The sequence below is a fragment of the Oncorhynchus keta genome, chromosome 12, assembly GCF_023373465.1.
Source record: "Oncorhynchus keta strain PuntledgeMale-10-30-2019 chromosome 12, Oket_V2, whole genome shotgun sequence".
Classification (NCBI taxonomy): domain Eukaryota; kingdom Metazoa; phylum Chordata; class Actinopteri; order Salmoniformes; family Salmonidae; genus Oncorhynchus; species Oncorhynchus keta.
The window spans coordinates 27,516,331-27,534,375 of NC_068432.1; the positions used below are offsets into that span (position 1 = coordinate 27,516,331).

General features: G+C 42.3%; 1 protein-coding gene across 3 annotated transcripts; it reads left to right on the top strand.

Annotated features, from left to right (window-relative positions):
- Nucleotides 1-2,891: 2,891 nt before the first annotated feature.
- LOC118391200 (mitochondrial intermediate peptidase) lies at nt 2,892-18,027 on the top strand. Of its 3 annotated transcripts, none has more exons than XR_008060859.1 (19): nt 2,892-3,552; nt 3,804-3,977; nt 4,086-4,174; nt 4,283-4,369; nt 4,585-4,648; nt 4,838-5,020; nt 5,188-5,344; nt 5,469-5,535; nt 5,661-5,721; nt 5,838-5,890; nt 6,136-6,289; nt 6,470-6,547; nt 6,640-6,844; nt 7,126-7,235; nt 7,708-7,782; nt 7,858-7,974; nt 9,469-9,590; nt 9,723-13,185; nt 17,348-17,423. XR_008060859.1 is itself a non-coding variant. In XM_035782338.2 (19 exons), exons 1-19 carry the CDS (start codon nt 3,415-3,417, stop codon nt 17,443-17,445), a joined length of 2,106 nt encoding a protein of 701 aa, XP_035638231.1. In that variant the 5' UTR covers nt 2,893-3,414; the 3' UTR covers nt 17,446-18,027. The 3 variants fall into 3 exon arrangements, 2 of the variants coding, with proteins under 2 accessions (XP_035638231.1, XP_035638232.1); XM_035782338.2 differs by having other exon boundaries at nt 2,893-3,552; nt 13,112-13,185; nt 17,348-18,027; XM_035782339.2 differs by having other exon boundaries at nt 2,894-3,552; nt 5,487-5,535; nt 13,112-13,185; nt 17,348-18,027.
- The last annotated feature ends 18 nt before the right edge of the window (nt 18,028-18,045 follow it).

An 18,045-nucleotide genomic window follows, 5' to 3' on the forward strand; every position in this document is an offset into this window, starting at 1 on the left:
TGGCCAGCATCCTGTAGTCACGTCTTCACTGTTGACGTTGAGACTGGTGTTTTGCGGGTACTATTTAATGAAGCTGCCAGTTGAGGACTTGTGAGGTCTCTATTTCTCAAACTAGACACTCTACTGTCCTCTTGCTCAGTTGTGCACCGGGGCTTCCCACTCCTCTTTCTAATCTGGTTACAGACAGACAGTATGTGCTGTTCTGTGAAGGGACTACACAGCGTTGTACGAGATCTTCAGTTTCTTGGCAATTTCTCGCATGGAATAGCCTTAATTTCTCAGAACAAGAATAGACTGATGAGTTTCAGAAGAAAGGTCTTTGTTTCTGGCCATTTTCAGCCTGTACTCGAACCCACAAATGCTGAAGCTCCAGATACTCAACTAGTCTAAATAAGGCCCGTTTTATTGCTTCTTTAATCAGAACAACAGTTTTCAGCTGTGCTAACATAATTTCAAAAGGGTTTTCTAATGATCAATTAGCCTTTTAAAATTATAAACTTGGATTAGCTAACACAACGTGCCATTTGAACACAGGAGAGATGGTTGCTGATATTGGGCCTCTGTACGCCTACATAGATATTCCATTAAAAAATCTGCCGTTTCCAGCTACAATAGTCATTTACAACATTAACAATGTCTACAATGTATTTCTGATCAATTCAATGTTATTTTAATGGACAAAAAATGTGATTTTCTTTAAAAAACAAGGACATTTCTAAATGACCCCAAACTTTTCAACGGTACCAGTCAAAGGTTTGGACATACCTACTCATTCAAGGGTTTTTCTTAATTTTTTACTATTTTCTACATTGTAAAATAATAGTGAAGATATCAAAACTATGAAACAACACATATGGAATCATGTAGTAACCAAAAAAGTGTTAAACAAATCTAAATATATTTTATATATGAGATTCTTCAAAGCAGCCACCATTTGCCTTGATGACAGCTTTGCACACTCTTGACATTCTCTCAACCAGCTTCACCTTGAATGCTTTTCCAGCTGTCTTGAAGGAGTTCCCACATATGCTGAGCACTTGTTGGCTGTTTTTCCTTCACTCTGCAGTCCAACTCATCCCAAACCATCTTAATTGGGTTGAGGTTGGGTGATTGTGGAGAACATGTCATCTGATGCAGCACTCCATCACTCTCTTTCTTGGTCAAATAGCCCTTACACAGCCTGGATGTCAAGGTGTGGGTGTAGCTGGTGCATTGGAAGTCAGGCGCAGGAGAGCAGAGATGAGTGGACAAGGCACTTTACTGAGGCAATGTATGAATAGAACGCAATGGGTCACAAAAGAAATGCCCTCAGAACAAGTGAGGCAGCACTAAGTACAAATAACAAAGTACAAAGCACAGGCTGTCAAAAAGCACGGGTGTAAAATATAACACAATGCAAACCAGCCGGAAGAGTGCCAACCTGACAATAAACAATTACACACACAGACATGGGGGGAACAGAGGGTTAAATACACGACAAGTAATGAGGGAAATGTAAACCAGGTGTGTGGGAAAACAAGACAAAACAAATGGAAAATAAAAGGTGGATTGGCGATGGCTAGAAGACCGGTGACGTCGACCGCCGAACACCGCCCGAACAAGGAGAGGAACCGACTTCGGCGGAAGTCGTGACAGTACCCCCTCTTGACGCACGGCTCCAGCAGCGCGCCGTCACCGGCCCCGGGGACGACCCGGAGGGCGAGGTGCAAGGCGATCCGGACGGAGACGGTGGAACTCCCGCAGCATTGAAGGTTCCAACATGTCCTCCACCGGAACTCAGAATCTCAGGACCCAGCTTCCGGGAGGGCAGGTTTCAGGTCGAGAGCCAGACCCGGTCCCCCGGTGCAAACACCGGGGCCTCTCTCCGGTGACGGTCTGCGCTAGCTTTCTGGCGCAGCACGGCGTGCTGAAGGTGTACATGAGCGGCGTCCCATGTCTCCTCTGCGCGCTGGAACCAGTCGTCCACCACAGGAGCCTCGATCTAACGCTGATGCCAAGGAGCCAGAACCGGATGATACCCTAGTACACACTGGAAGGGGGAAAGGTTAGTGGAGGAGTGGCGGAGTGGCGGAGCGAGTTCTGGGCCATCTCTGCCCAGGGCACGAACACCCCCCCTCCAGCCGGTCCTGGCAATAAGATCTCAGAAACCTATCCACATCCTGGTTAACTCTCTCCACCTGCCTGTTACTCTCAGGGTGAAAACCCGAGGTGAGGCTGATTGAGACACCCAGACGTTTCATGAACGCCCTCCAGACCCTCGACGTGAACTGGAGACCTCGAACAGACACTATGTCCTCAGGTACCCCGTAGTGCCGGAAGTTACGTTATTATATACAGATCTCTGGTGTAAATGGGAAAGTGGGTTTCCAGGGTTAGAGTAGTGCAGAAGTTGTCATATGCTGAGTCAGTGAAGAAAGTAGAGGAAGATGGGTCAAGGTGGGGTAACCTGAGAGGAGTGGTGTGAGTAGTAGATCTGTACCAGTACAGAGGGATAGGCCAACAAGTGATATGTTTCCGTAAGATTGGATTTTTAGCAATGGTTATCAACTGTACTGCTGGGATGGAATGTAAGTTACAGAAAATTGAGGTTGTAGTGGCAGCTGCAGAGAGGTATTTGGATGTGCGAGACTTGACATCAGAAGTTACAGGGTGTGTTAAGTGGTGGTGTCCCATCCTTTCAGGTCGTTGGCCTGAAGTAGGACTAAATACATTTAAATAGTGGAGTAGGGTGATGTTTTTTTGTGAGTGTAGTGTTAGATGGTAGGGTATTTGTAAAAAAAAAAAAATACGCAAAGTATAAGGGAGTTGTACTCCAGTCTAGTAGGTTGCGGTAACGAAACAATTATTGGATGCCAACCGCCGTTAAACCTCATCGAAGAAGAAATAAGAAGGCGCACATCACAGAAGAAGCGAACGAGACCAAAAAGACAACATGAGAACAAGCTGACATAAACGCTCATAACGAAAAATACAAAAAAAATAGATTATGTAATACATGCATTTCGAATATCGCGCATAAACTTACATGTGAAATAATCGATTTAATTCGATATATCGCCCAGCCCTATGGATAGGGTCTAGTCGCGAAAGTGCAGACACGAAACATCGGAACCATTTTGAGAATTGTAAACATTCGTCATTCATGCTTGGCAGTGCTCGTTTTAGCTCAATGGCAGTGGTGGGCTACAAGCTAGTTAACCGAATAATTATAGAAAGACAGTAAAATAAAGACACATTTAAAATCAAATACTTTTTTTGTATTATGAAAGTATCAGCATGGATGCAAAGCAAAAGCTTAAAACGTGCTTGCTTATTATAGAGATAATCATTTAGAGCGAGCCAAGTTACTTCCCACGGAATTTTCACTTTGACCGACCTTTCTTTTTCTTTCCACGACAATCAGTTGAAGTTGTTATGATGTTGGCGTGTCAACGATTTGTGAGTGTTGTGAGGAACTCAAGGACACTATCACGACATGTCACTACTTGGTCTCCGGTTGGAGCAGCATTCAATGCCCAGCAGAGGAAAGTTGATTTGTTTCAGAAGAACGTGGTAAGTCAGCTAACGTTAGCGGTTTGTTTGCGGACCGCCATAATACCAGAGAAGAAGTTAACTAGCTGTATAAAATCCCAACCTATATTAAATGTCCTCATTGTCAAAATCACCCATAATTGTGTTCACTCGAAAAATACTTGCTCTTTTATAAATGTGTAATTTGGGGTTGTTGTAATGATCAGCCTCGAAAACGAAGAGTTGGCCACACAGACTTTTGACATGGCATTGTACGTGCTATATTTGCACAGGGATTATTCGGGGTTCCAGGGTTGAGTACTCCGGCTGGTTTCGAGGTGGCTCAGCAACGAGCGCTCAGGGAAACAGAACAGTTGGTAGAAACAGCCTGCAATAACCCACCAGGCGCCCTGACCGTGGAGACCTTCGATCAACTTTCTGACAGCCTTTGCAAAGTGGCAGATTTGGTAATGGCTCACAGTCACACTCAGAGATCATTGGCATCGTTGTTGTCAAGCCAAACTCCTCCCTGTTGAATATGATACACCCTTGATGTTGTATTTCTTTTCTTGCAGGCAGATTTTGTCAAAGTTGGCCATCCAGACCCTGCCTTTCGGGATGCTGCTGAGAAGGCATGCATAAACATTGGCACAGTAGTAGAAAGGTATGAACCCTCTTCCGTAGTTTCTCTAGTAAAGTATTACATGATGTCAAGTAAAACACTTTTTTAATACATTCTTTCTTTGATGTTTTCTCTTTTTTGCCCTGATAGGCTGAACACTAATGTTGAACTGTGTAGGAGTCTCAAGAACCTACTAGATAACAAAGAGGTTCTGGATTCTTTGGACCCAGATACAAGGCATGTACAATCATCTTCCTGTTTGTATGATGAGTAGCAGTGCATTTTGTCTTTTGCCTGACGACTCAAACTGAATTCTTCCGCTGCTCAATGTTTGCTACATATTTCATTGCAGAGTAGAAACTAATGTCCGTGGGCGTAGTGTTTGGCTGGAGCAAGGAGGTTGGGTAGACAGGCAATCTTGTTTTATTGATATTTCACAACACATTTTGCAGGAGAGTAGCAGAACTGTTCATGTTTGATTTTGAGATCAGTGGCATTCATCTGGATGAATCAAAGGTTAGTGATGTGATATAAATGACATTACTAGCCTATCACTTATACTTCATGGAATATATTTTTAAATCAATAATTGTCATGTACACATTGATTATTAGCCTACTACGCCACATCCTAAGGGAAGTATAACCACAATGTGAGCTTAACCTAAACAGCACCTCTGTTTCAATGTATGAATCTTTTTCCCAGAGAGGGAAGGCGGTGAGCCTCAATGTCAACCTGCTGGATCTGAACAATGAATTTCTAAATGGCACCCACCTGCCCAATAGGATAGAGAAGATGGCCCTGCCAGAACACATCCGACACTGCTTCTCCATAGACGGCAACTCCATCCAGATTGGAGGTCTCCATGCAGATTCTCCTGATGAACTGGTGTGTGTGTGTGTGTGTGTGTGAGCGTGTGCGCGCAACCCAGAGGTTTATCTCTATACATAATTAGTGGTCTTCCAGCTACTGTCCCATGGTAGGATATGGTATTGGGCATGTTTGTTTGCTGTGCAGTAGCCTAGAGATATTATATGCTTGTCCTTTTCTCTTAGGTGCGGGAGGCTGCTTATAAAATCTTTCTCTTCCCGAATTCAAGTCTGCTGCTTTGTCTGGATGACCTGTTGACTTGTAGGAATGAGCTAGCCAAATTAGTGGGCTATGAATCTTTTGCACACAGGGCTTTAAATGGAACTATGGCCAAGACTCCAGGTAAAGTACTCTGGCTGTTTACCTAATTTCTTTGTGCTCTGCTGCTTGGAAGAAATATTTAATTGATTTTATGATTCTTCGAACAGAGAAGTGTGTACTATGCTGTGTTGACCAGTGTGTTTAGTATGTTTTTGTTTTGTAGAGACTGTCATGAAATTCCTTGAATTGCTGACAGACAAACTCTCGGACAGGTATGGTAGGAGTCAGAGAGCCAGACACTGGCATGAACACTGTACAACACATCAATGTTTTGCCCATCTCAAACATACTGTAAGAGTAGCAGATGCTCACACAATGTCCCTATTCCTCAATCCAGAACTGCCAAAGATTTTAACCTGATGAGGGATATGAAGATGAAAATGAACTCAAGAAGCACCGTGAGTCATCTTATAAATGCGTATAAGTAGCTCTCATGGTTCTGACATCCATGTGTAGGAGATCATGACAATCTTTCTGCTGTTTGATGTTTCAATGTTAAAAAAAAAAATCCAAGGTACTCATGCCATGGGACCACTCCTACTTCAGCAGCGCTGTGCGGGCAGAGAGGTAAGATACCTATACAAAGGTATACAGTACTGTAAACCTATGTGTATATTCTAAGTGGAAATAATATAACTTGTCAACAAGGAATCGTTGGGAATCTCCTAAAGAAACTATGGAAAGGTTGACGGGAGTACCTGAGCTTTATTTTCTACTAAAAGGCCTCTAGAGGGGGCTTGTGTATTGCTTAACATTATTTGGGAAACAGTCTGTAATAACATAGCCTTACAAGTGTATGTTTGTGTGTGCAGGTATAAGATCGATCCCAGCCTGTACAGTCCTTACTTCTCCTTAGGGGCCTGCATGGAGGGCCTCAACATGCTGTTCAGCCAGCTGCTGGGAGTCTCCTTCCGGAATGAACAGCCCATGGCAGGAGAGGTGTGGAGTGAAGAAGTCCGCAAGTTGGTGAGAGAACAGTCTCTGTCTGTATGACACTCAACACCAGTTTCTGGGGGCTCCTTTGAGTGAACCAGCAGAAAATGTAATAGTTGCTGCTTGGCTTTTTGTCATTTTAAGGTCCATCGTTTCTTTTGGGGATGGATTTTATTTTAAGCAGTCCTAAATGTCAGTTGGTTCTCTTAACAGGCTGTTGTCCATGAGACCGAGGGTCTTCTGGGATACATCTACTGTGACTTCTTCCAAAGGCCTGACAAACCACACCAGGTAAGACAAGCTGCTGCAGAAATACTGCCTAAATCCTCTGCGAAAGTAAGATACTAATGCTGATCATATCAAGGCTTTCTCTGTGCTCCCAGGATTGCCACTTCACCATCCAAGGGGGGCGTCTTAAGAAGGATGGGGAATACCAACATCCTGTGGTGGTGCTGATGCTGAGCCTGCCCCCTCCCACACGTAGCACCCCAACACTGCTCAACCCCGGCATGATGGAGAACCTGTTCCACGAGATGGGCCACGCCATGCATTCCATGCTGGGACGCACGCGTTACCAACATGTCACAGGTAACCTGAGTCCAGGCCAGAGCCTACTGCTTTAGGAGGGATTTCCCCTGTCTCTCATTATTGCATTGCATATGTTCCGCATTTGCTTAGCAGACACATTTATTTGCTTAGCAGACACATTTAGTGAACTACCATATGATTAATAGGCCTACAGTCTTGTGTTTGTAAGACCTACGATACAGTGCTAGCATGGCATGCTATCGCAAAACATTTTACGACATAGTACAGTTGGTAAACAATCTCTTTTGTGAGAGACTCATCTTCTGACTGGTCTTTTCCAGGAACTAGATGCTCCACTGACTTTGCTGAAGTCCCCTCCATCCTCATGGAGTTCTTTGCCACAGACTATCGGGTGGTAAATCAGTTTGCACGGCACTATCAGACCGGACAGGTGGGCAGCACAAGTTCATACCTGTCCTCTGTAACTTTCCCTCACACACAACACAGTCATTCTTAAGATTATGTCATCTATATGGACTAGCAGTAGTTCTTGAGCTGTTTGTTTACTGCTGTAGTCCACAGATACAGTGGTGTCCTAAGCTGTCCTATCAGACTGTCTGTTATAATAACATAGACTTTGCCCCTTTGGTATGATAATAGTTCTGAGACGCATCACTAGCTCTGCATCAGCTCTGAACCAAATGCTCTCGGCTGCACTTGAACACACGTGGGTTTTGTGTGAAGTCTTTTGTCATGATTTTGAATTGGACTGAAAGTCTGTTGATTAGACAGACTACAAACAGTCAAGCTAATAGCAAACTATTTATTTAGCCAAATACTGAAGATAGCAGAGGTTCACCACACAGAAGACTCGATAGATGGGTGTGTTTTGTTTTTCTCAGAAATATTTTGTTCTATTTCAGCCCCTGCCCAAGAGCATGGTCTCTCGCCTTTGTGAATCCAAGAGAATCTGTGGGGCTGCCGACACTCAGCTTCAGGTATAGCCACAGTGGCAGTTTGTGTCTTTTCAGTACTTACTAAATAAAATTATTGGCGTGTTTATTTTTTCACAGGTTTTTTATGCTGCTTTGGATCAAGTGTATCATGGCAAGCCACAAAATCGGTCAACGACAGACATTCTAAAAAAGATGCAAGAGAAATTCTATGGACTACCTTACGTTCCAAATACTGTAAGTGCCTGATATCTTAGTGAGTCTCATAGTACTGAAACTGTGGACGATGTACTGATCTGTGAATGTCAGATCCTTGGGGGTAAATAGTAATTAGACTATTCTCTCTACCGGATATAAACCATCCGGTTTGTACCCCCCTTACTGTGTGAGAGAGAATTTATATCCACAGAGAAACATAAAACAGAATAGAACAACCCACAGGCTATTTCTTCTCAACTGTAATTTGGACAATGATATTCTCCCTGAATTGGCTTACCACCACAGCTAACCAATATCTACTCCGTGAGTCCATTTTCTATTACATTAGTTTGTTGCCAAATAGCAGAGCTCAGTTTTTCCCTGGGGTATGATAAAAGTAGTTTCCCAAATGTGAAAAGACCAATTTATGTCGGAATGAAAAATTATGCTGTACTTCTGACAGTTTCTGATACTTTTTTTATTTACAGTTGCAAAATGTGGTATTTTAATTTCAGGTGCAATTTAAGTTAGTGCCTGGCCATACAAACCAAACTGCATTTGTTAACTGCAGTGATCATATGGAGCTACTTTCACCCCGGTCTTAGTTTAGAACATGTTTGGAACTGTGACACTCAGCAAGTCTTTTGATAGGTCCTTATCTGTCATTGACTGTGAGAAGCAAAGGGGAGGGTTCCCACTGGATTTGGATTATAACAAGTCACCACACAGACAGCCGGGCTCTTATCATTAAAATAAGACTGCGTAGGAGTTAGAAACAACTGGCCAGAGAGAGAGAATACACAGAAGCAGCATCATTCCGATAGATACTGCACGTCTCACTTATGTTCTGTAGCCAATTTAGTCATCTTCTATAAGGTGGGTGGAACGTAGGAGAGAGGTTTTAAAAAATATTTTCAGATTGACGATGTTGCTTGAATACAAAATATTCAATCGAAAATATGGAAGTGTCTTTCAGTGCTGGGGTTAATTCCACAAATGCAATTCAAATTAAATACCCTCTCTGTAAATTCCATTTAATTCCATTTAAATTCCAGTCCAGTTTTTGAATAAAGAGGTAATTCAATTTCTCTCAATTTCAATGTTATATAAATTCCAATAATACAATTCCCAATCCAACATTATCCCCAACAATTCAACAAATTCAAATTGAATTAAATTCCCTCAGGCTTTCAGGCTGATCATGTCACTGTTCAGACAGCCTAGCTATACTGGAAATATATAAATACAAGTTGAAATGATTTAAAACAAATCCTGCAGCCTATTTTTTATACTAACTACATGAATTCCATTCACTGGAATTTAATTGGAATTCAATATTTGAACATTTCCCAAAGATAAAAACAGCATTAATTCCAAAACTTGAAGATTGTTGAAATTCGAATTGAAGTCAACGTAAATTCTCTACTTAATGTGTGAATTCAAGAACTGAATTGGAATTTCAAATTAAATTGGAATTGACCCCAACCCTGGTGTCTTTAGATAAAGATGGGTAACTGGTATTCTTGTCCCTAGGCCTGGCAGCTGAGATTCAGCCACCTCATTGGGTACGGTGCTAAGTACTACTCATACCTCATGTCGCGTGCCATAGCCTCCATGGTGTGGAGGCAGTGCTTTCAAAAAGACCCCTTCAACAGGTGAGAGAAACACACCTGACCTGACCCCTGACCTGACCCACCTGACCCATGTTGTAAGTTATTTCAAAAGTTATTTAGTCTGCCATGTGAAGTCTCTGTTTGAATTTTTTTATTTCACCTTTATTTAACCAGGTTGGCCAGTTGAGAACAAGTACTCATCTATAACTGCGACCTGGCCAAGATAAAGCAAAGCAGTGCGACACAAACAACACAGTTACACGTGGCATAAACAAACGTGCAGTCAGTAACACAATAAAAATAAATTATATACAGTGTATGCAAATGTAGTAAGATGAGGGAGGTAAGGCAATAAATAGGCCATGGTGGCGAAATAATGACATTTTATCAATTAAACACTGGAGTGATAGATGTGCATTAGATGAATGTGCAGAGATACTGGGGTACAATTAATTGTACAGTTCATTCCAGTAATTGGCAGCAGAGAACTGGAACAGGGGAGTTGGCTTTGGGGATGACCAGTGAAATATACCTGCAAGAGCGTGTGCTACGGGTGGGTGCTGCTATGATGACCAGTGATCTGAGATAAGGCAGGGCTTTACTTACTTACTTTTACTTTACTTTACTACTTTACCTGTGTTTGGCGTCTAATATGAAGCGAGGGCCAGCCAACAAGAGCATACAGGTTGCAGTGGTGGGTAGTAGAGTGGGGCAACAAAAGTATTTAGTCAGCCACCAATTGTGCAAGTTCTCCCACTTAAAAAGATGAGAGACCTGTCATTTTCATCATAGGTACACTTAACTATGACAGACAAAATGAGAAGAAAAAAAATCCAGAAAATCACATTGTAGGATTTTTAATGAATTAATTTGCAAATTATGGTGGAAAATAAGTATTTGGTCAACAACAAAAGTTTATCTCAATACTTTGTTATATACCCTTTGTTGGCAATGACAGTGGTCAAACGTTTTCTGTAAGTCTTCACAAGGTTTTCACACACTGTTGCTCGTATTTTGGCCCATTCCTCCTTGCAGATCTCCTCTAGAGCAGTGATGTTTTGGGGCTGTTGCTGGGCAACATGGACTTTCAACTCCCTCCAAAGATTTTCTATGGAGTTGAGATCTGGAGACTCCAGGACCTTGAAATGCTTCTTACGAAGCCACTCCTTCGTTGCCCCGGTGGTGTGTTTGGGATCATTGTCATGCTGAAAGACCCAGCCACGTTTCATCTTCAATGCCCTTGCTGATGGAAGGAGATTTTCACTCAAAATCTCACGATACATGGCCCCATTCATTCTTTCCTTTACATGGATCAGTCATACTGGTCTCTTTGCAGAAGAACAGCCCCAAAGCATGATGTTTCCACCCCCATGCTTCACAGTAGGTATGGTGTTCTTTGGATGCAACTCAGCATTCTTTGTCCTCCAAACACGACGAGTTGAGTTTTTACCAAAAAGTAATATTTTGGTTTCATCTGACCATATGACATTCTTCCAATCTTCTTCTGGATCATCCAAATGCTCTCTAGCAAACTTCAGACGGGCCTGGACATGTACTGGCTTAAGCAGGGGGACACGTCTGGCACTGCAGAATTTGAGTCCCTGGCGGCGTAGTGTGTTACTGATGGTTGGCTTTGTTACTTTGGTCCCAGCTCTCTGCAGGTCATTCACTAGGTCCCCCCGTGTGGTTCTGGGATTTTTGCTCACCGTTATTGTGATAATTTTGACCCCACGGGGTGAGATCTTGCGTGGAGCCCCAGATCGAGGGAGATTATCAGTGGTCTTGTATGTCTTCCATTTCCTAATAATTGCTCCCACAGTTGGTTTCTTCAAACCAAGCTGCTTACCTATTGCAGATTCAGTCTTCCCAGCCTGGTGCAGGTCTACAATTTTGTTTCTGGTGTACTTTCACAGCTCTTTGGTCTTGGCCATAGTGGCGTTTGGACTGTGACTGTTTGAGGTTGTGGACAGGTGTCTTTTTATACTGATAACAAGTTCAAACAGGTGCCATTAATACAGGTAACGAGTGGAGGACAGAGGAGCCCCTTAAAGAAGAAGTTACAGGTCTGTGAGAGCCAGAAATCTTGCTTGTTTGTAGGTGACCAAATACTTATTTTCCACCATAATTTGCAAATAAATTCATTAAAAATCATACAATGTGATTTTCTGGATTTTTTTTTCTCTCATTTTGTTTGTCATAGTTGAAGTGTACCTATGATGAAAATCTTTTGAAGTGGGAGAACATGCACAATTGGTGGCTGACTAAATATTTTTTTGCCCCACTGTACATGGGGCTTTGGTGACAAAAGGGATGGCACTGTGATAGACTACATCCAATTTGCTGAGTAGAGTGTCGGAGGCTATTTTGTAAATTACATCGTCGAAGATCGGTAAGATACCCTAGTAAAACTGGCTATGTTTGGCAGCATGAGTGAAGGAGGCTTTGTTGCGAGATAGGAAGCCGATTCTAGATTTAATTTTGGATTGGATTTGCTTAATGTGAGTCTGGAAGGAGAGTTTACAGTCTAACCAGACACCTAGGTAGTTGTCCACATATTCTAAGTCAGAACCGTCCAGAGTAGTGATGCTAGACGGGCGGGCGGGCTACGGGCAGCGATCGGTTGAAGAGCATGCATTTAGTTTTACTTGCATTTAAGAGCAGTTGGAGGCCACGGAAGGAGTGTTGTATGGCATTGAAGCTCGTCTGGAGTTTTGTTAACACAGTGTCCAAAGAAGAGCCAGAAGTATACAGAATGGTGTCGTCTGCATAGAGGTGGATCAGAGAATCACCAGCAGCAAGAGCGACATCATTGATGTATACAGAGAAAAGAGTCGGCCCGAGATTTGAACCCTGTGGCACCCCCATAGACTTCCAGAGGTCCGGACAACAGGCCATACGATTTGACACACTGAACTCTATCTGAGAAGTAGTTGCGAGGCAGTCATTTTAGAAACCAAGGCTGTTGGGTCTGCCGATAAGAATGCGGTGATTGACAGAGTTGAAAGCCTTGGCCAGGTCGATGAAGCCGGCTGCACAGTATTGTCTTTTATTGATGGTGGTTATGATATCATTTAGGACCTTGAGCGTGGCTGTGGTGCGCACATGACCAGCTAGGAAACCAGATTGCATAGTGGAGAAGGTACGGTGGGATTTGAAATGGTCAGTGATCTGTTTAATTTGGCTTTCGAAGATTTTACTTTAGGTGGATTCACTCACACTAGTCTGAACATGACAGTGACAAAGAAAATGACCACACACCCACATCACAGATGTCACTGTGACATCAGGGGATTTGTGTTTAGAAATTGAGTATTGTTTTGCCTGGGGTGTTATGTTTTTCTCAGAGCTTTTTTTTTTCTTTCTGCTCTTTGTGTCTCTGTCATGGGGGCTTGTAGAGTGGCAGACTACAGTCAGTGGCAGTGAAAGTACAGCTCAACCCACAGGAAAACCAAGCCAGTACAGTATTCAGACATATCCTTATCTGTCTGACATAAACCCCAATCCTACCTCTCTGCCTCTCTCTCTCTGCCTATTCACCCCCTTCGTTTAATGTCCCCACACAGGGACATGGGAGAGCGATATCGAAGGGAGATGCTAGCTCATGGAGGTAGTAAGGAGCCCATGCTTATGGTGCAAGGTAAGGAGCTCACACTGTCACTATTTTTCTTGGCCGCTACCTTCCTCCCTTTCTTTAGGGTTCTTGCACTATTTTTCTCCTATTAGTTCCTTCCCCAGGTCACCACTCCTGTATGTATAGTACAGTGCCTTCAGAAAGTATTCACAACCCTTGACCACTTTTTTTTGTGTTATAACCTGAATTTGAAATTGATTAAATGTTTTTTTTATTGTCACTGGCCAACAACACACACTATCCCATAATGTCAGTGGAATTATGCCTTTCAAAATGGTAATAAATCAATAAAAAATCTGACATGTCTTGAGTCAGAGTATTCAACCCTTTAATTATGTCAAGCATAAATAACTTCAGGAGTAAAAATGTGCTTAACAAGTCACATAATAAGTTGCATTCAATAATAGTACTTAACATGATATTTGAATGACTACCTCATGTCTATACCCACACATACAATTATCTGTAAGGTTCCTCAGTCGAACACTGAATTTCAAACATGGACCAAAGACCAGGGAGGTTTTCTAATGCCTCGCGAAGGATAACTATTGGTTGTTGGGTAAAAAATAAAAAAAAGCAGACATTGAATATCCCTTTGAACATGAAGTTATTAATTACACTTTTGATGGTGTATCAAAACACCCAGTCACTACAAAGATACTCAATTACCAAAGAGGAAGGAAACTGATCAGGGATTTCACCATGATGACAATGTTGACTTTAAAACAGTTACAGAGTTTAATGGCTGTGACAAGAGAACTGAGGATGGATGAACTTTATAGTTACTCCACAATACTAATCTAATTGACAGAGTGAAAAGAAGGAAGCTTGAAGATAAATACAAATATTCCAAAACATGCATCCTTTTTGCAACAAGACAATAAAGTAATTCTGCAAGAAAATGTGGCAAAGCAACTACATTTTTGTCCTGAATAAAAAGTGTTATGTTTGGGGAAAATCCAATACAAGGCATTACTGAGTACCACTTACCCTTTTTTTTAGCATAGTGGTGCCTGCATCATGTTATGGGTATGCTTGTAATCGTTAAGGACTGGGGAGTTGTTCAGGATAAAAAAGAAACGGAATAGAGCTAAGCACAGGCAAAATCCTAGAGGATTCAGTCTGCTTTCTACCAGACACTGGTAGATAAAATCACCTTTCAGCAAGACGATAACCTAAAACACAAGGCCTAATCTACATGAGTTGATTACCAAGAAGACAGTGAATGTTCCTGAGTAGCTGAGTTAGTTTTGACTTAAATCTACTTGGAAAAACTATGGCAAGACCTGAAACTGTTTGTCTTGCTATGATCAACAACCAATTAGACAGAGCTTCAAGAATGTTTGGTAAGTTTTGCACAATCCAGGTGTGGATAGCTCTTAGAGACTGAGCCAGAAAGACTCACAGCCACGATCACTGCCAAAGGTGCTTCTATAATGTATTGACACAGGTGTGAATACTTATGTAAATTAAATATTTCTTTATTTAATTTTCAATAAATTTGCTAACTTTTCTAAAAATATGTTTTCACTTTGTCATTGTGGGGTATTGTGTGTCGATAGGTGAGAGAGAAAAAAATATTAAATCCATTTTGGTTTCAGGCTGTAAAACAACCAAAATGTGGAATAAGTCAAGGGAGTAGAATACTTTCTGAAGGCACTGTATATTATCAACTTATATCATTTTGGCAAAGCCATCAATGCATAGTTTGTTTTGCAAGTGTATATGCCTGAGGCACGGGCTTTGGCTACTTCAAACTCTTAATTATAGCTGTGTGATGATGGCAGTTGCTTTGCTTTTCCCTGATGCCTCCCAGGTTATCCTGAAACCACCATAAATCTCAAGACGGGAAGCTTTATCTGTGTGTTTAAAGGAAAGATTCACCCATTCCCCAGGAATAGATCGAATCAAATGTTATTTGTCACATACGCCGAATACAACAGGTGTAGACAGTGAAATGCTTACTTTCAAGCCATTAACCAACAATGCAGTTTTAAGAAAATACAACGACAAAAAAACGTAAGAGAATAACAAATGATTGAAGAGCAGCAGTAAATAACAATAGCGGGGCTATATACAGGGGGCACCAGTGTTGAGGTAATATGTACGTGTAGGTGGAGTTATTAGTGACTATGCCTAGATAATCTTTATTTATTTAACTAGGCAAGTCAGTTAAGAACAAATTCTTATTTTCAATGACGGCCTAGGAACAGTGGATTCTGCCTGTTCAGGGGCAGAACGACAGATTTGTACCTTGTCAGCTCGGGGATTTGAACTTGCAACCTTTCGGTTACTAGTCCAACGCTCTAACCACGAGGCTACCCTGCCGCCCCCAGAACACTGGGGGGGGGCAGGCAATGCATAGATAATAACAGAGTAGCAGCAGTGTATGGGGGGGGGCAATGCATTTAGTCTGGGTAGACATTTTATTAGCTTTTCAGGAGTCTTATGGCTCTGGGTAGAAGATATTTAGGAGCCTCTTGGACCTAGACTTGGTGCTCCAGTATTGCTTTCTGTGCGGTAGCAGAGAGAACAGTCTATGGCTAGGGTGGCTGAAGTCTTTGGCGATATTTAGGGCCTTTCTCTGGCGCTTGGTCCCGGTGATGTACTGGGCCGTACGCACTACCCCCTGTAGTGCATTGCGTTTCGGAGGCCGAGCAGTTGCCATACCAGGCAGTGATGCAACCCGTCAGGATGCTCTCGATGGTGCAGCTGTAATACCTTTTGAGGATCCGAGACCCATGCCAAATCTTTTCTGTCTCCAGAGGGAGGTGTTTAGTCCCAGAGTCCTTATCTTATTGATGAGCTTTGAGGGTACCATGGTGTTGAACGCTGAGCTGTAGTCAATGAATAGCGTTCTCAGATAGGTCTTCCTTTTGTCCAGGTGGGAAAGGGCAGTGTGGAGTGCAATAGATATTGCATGATCTGTTGGTGCTGTATGCAAATTGGGATAATGGTTTTGATGTGAGCCATTACCAGCCTTTCAAAGCATTTCATGGCTACAGACGTGTGTGCTACGGGTCGGTAGTCATTTAGGCAGGTTACCTTAGTGTTCTTAGGCACAGGGACTATGGTGGTCTGCTTGAAACATGTTGGTATTACAGACTCCGACAGGGAGAGGTTGAAGAGAGAGCTTTGTACGTGTCTCTGTGTGTGGGGTAAAGGTGGTCTGGAGTGTTTTCCCCTCTGGTTGCACGTTTAACATGCTGAATAATGGGGATCTAGGCCTGGTCGGGTTTCTGTATTATATCCCTCCCACCTGACTCATTGAAGAACTCTTTGTCCAGTTTGAGGTGAGCAATCGCAGTTCTGATATCCAGAAGCTCTTTTCGGTCATAAGAGATGGTAGCAGCACATTATGTACAAAACAAGTTACGAACAACGCGAAAATATATATTTTTAAATAGTATGGTTGGATATTAAGAGCCGATAAGATGGCAGCCTTCCCCTCCGGTGCCATCATGGAACATTGCTCAGAAATGCACAAAAACGATAATGTTCAAAATGGGTGGATATTTCCTTTAATTTGCACACTTAATTCAAAGCCCTATTTATGGTGATACTTTGGAAACTCTCCAGATAGATTTTTACATCCATTTAGCAAATGTTGAAACTAGATGTTATTCCATCCACACACACCCAAAAAGCTAAACCCACTCTCAACATTCCCTGGAGTCACTCAGAATTTTGGCACTGGCTCTTGTTTTTCATAGTCACAGTTGAAAGATGGGCTGAAGTTCATGATTTGTCGGTATTTGAAGAAGATCAAATACATTAATCAATGGCATTACTCTCCCATAGGGCCAAAGTGAGTTGTATATGGCTTTCATTTTCTATTGCTGTGTTAACTCGATCAGGCTCTGAGAGGTGACCTGCATCTCTGGTAATTAACCTCTTAGTAGCTGTCAACATGACATGAGTACAGCCAAAGCTGAGTTGTTACAATACAGAACCAGCACAGATAATCAGCGGTGTATTACAGGCCAATTTGACATGGACCTGGTTGGCTCTAGTTTAATTTCTGTACATATGAATGAACTCAAACACAATGAATCCGGGTTAAAACAATATCAATATTTTCTTTCCCTCAGACAAGTTTCAAATTTGTCATTGAAGTCCTTTATCTAAATCTGTTCCCCTCTCTCCTGGCCTCTTCCATGGTTTGCAGGCATGCTTCAGAGATCCCCTACCCTTGAAGAATTAGTGGACGCTCTAGTAGCTGACCTGGACACAGACTCAGTAACCTGCCGTGATGATTCCTTATGAGCAGATTGTACTTTTGTTTTTTACCTACTGTGAATTATCACGGGAAATTAGGGGCAGGGCCCCTCCCCACTTACCTCATCCTACGCTTAGCGATGTTGAATTTCAAAATTGATATTACTCTGCAGTGGCCTGATGAGTATGAGGGAATGAAAATATGAAGTGTGTGTAATATTGTATTTGACTTGTGATGCATCCTTGTCTCATTGAACCCATAACATCCATGTTGCCAGTGCCAGCCCTATATTGTCTACTATTTTTTTTTTTTGTCATCTGAACAACTAGTGTTCTCTTACTTGGCTATTAATCTCTAGCTACAGGTTTCAGCTATTGAATGAATCACTCTTGAATGCTCTTTTTTTGTGAGATAGACCGCCAGCAGCCTGATTAGTGAAACAAGTGAAAGAGCTGTGGGCCTGTCATTGTTTTGACAGAGAATAAGGGGACGGAGGATGTCTGAAGGACTGCAGATAAATGACAGACTCACTAAAGCAATTACAGCTCCGTGCTGGCCTCTGGAAGAGCTCTGCTGTATTCTCTGGTTTTCCTTCATACTAACGAACACCATTAAAATAATGCTTGACACCCTGCTCGTAACGGCTT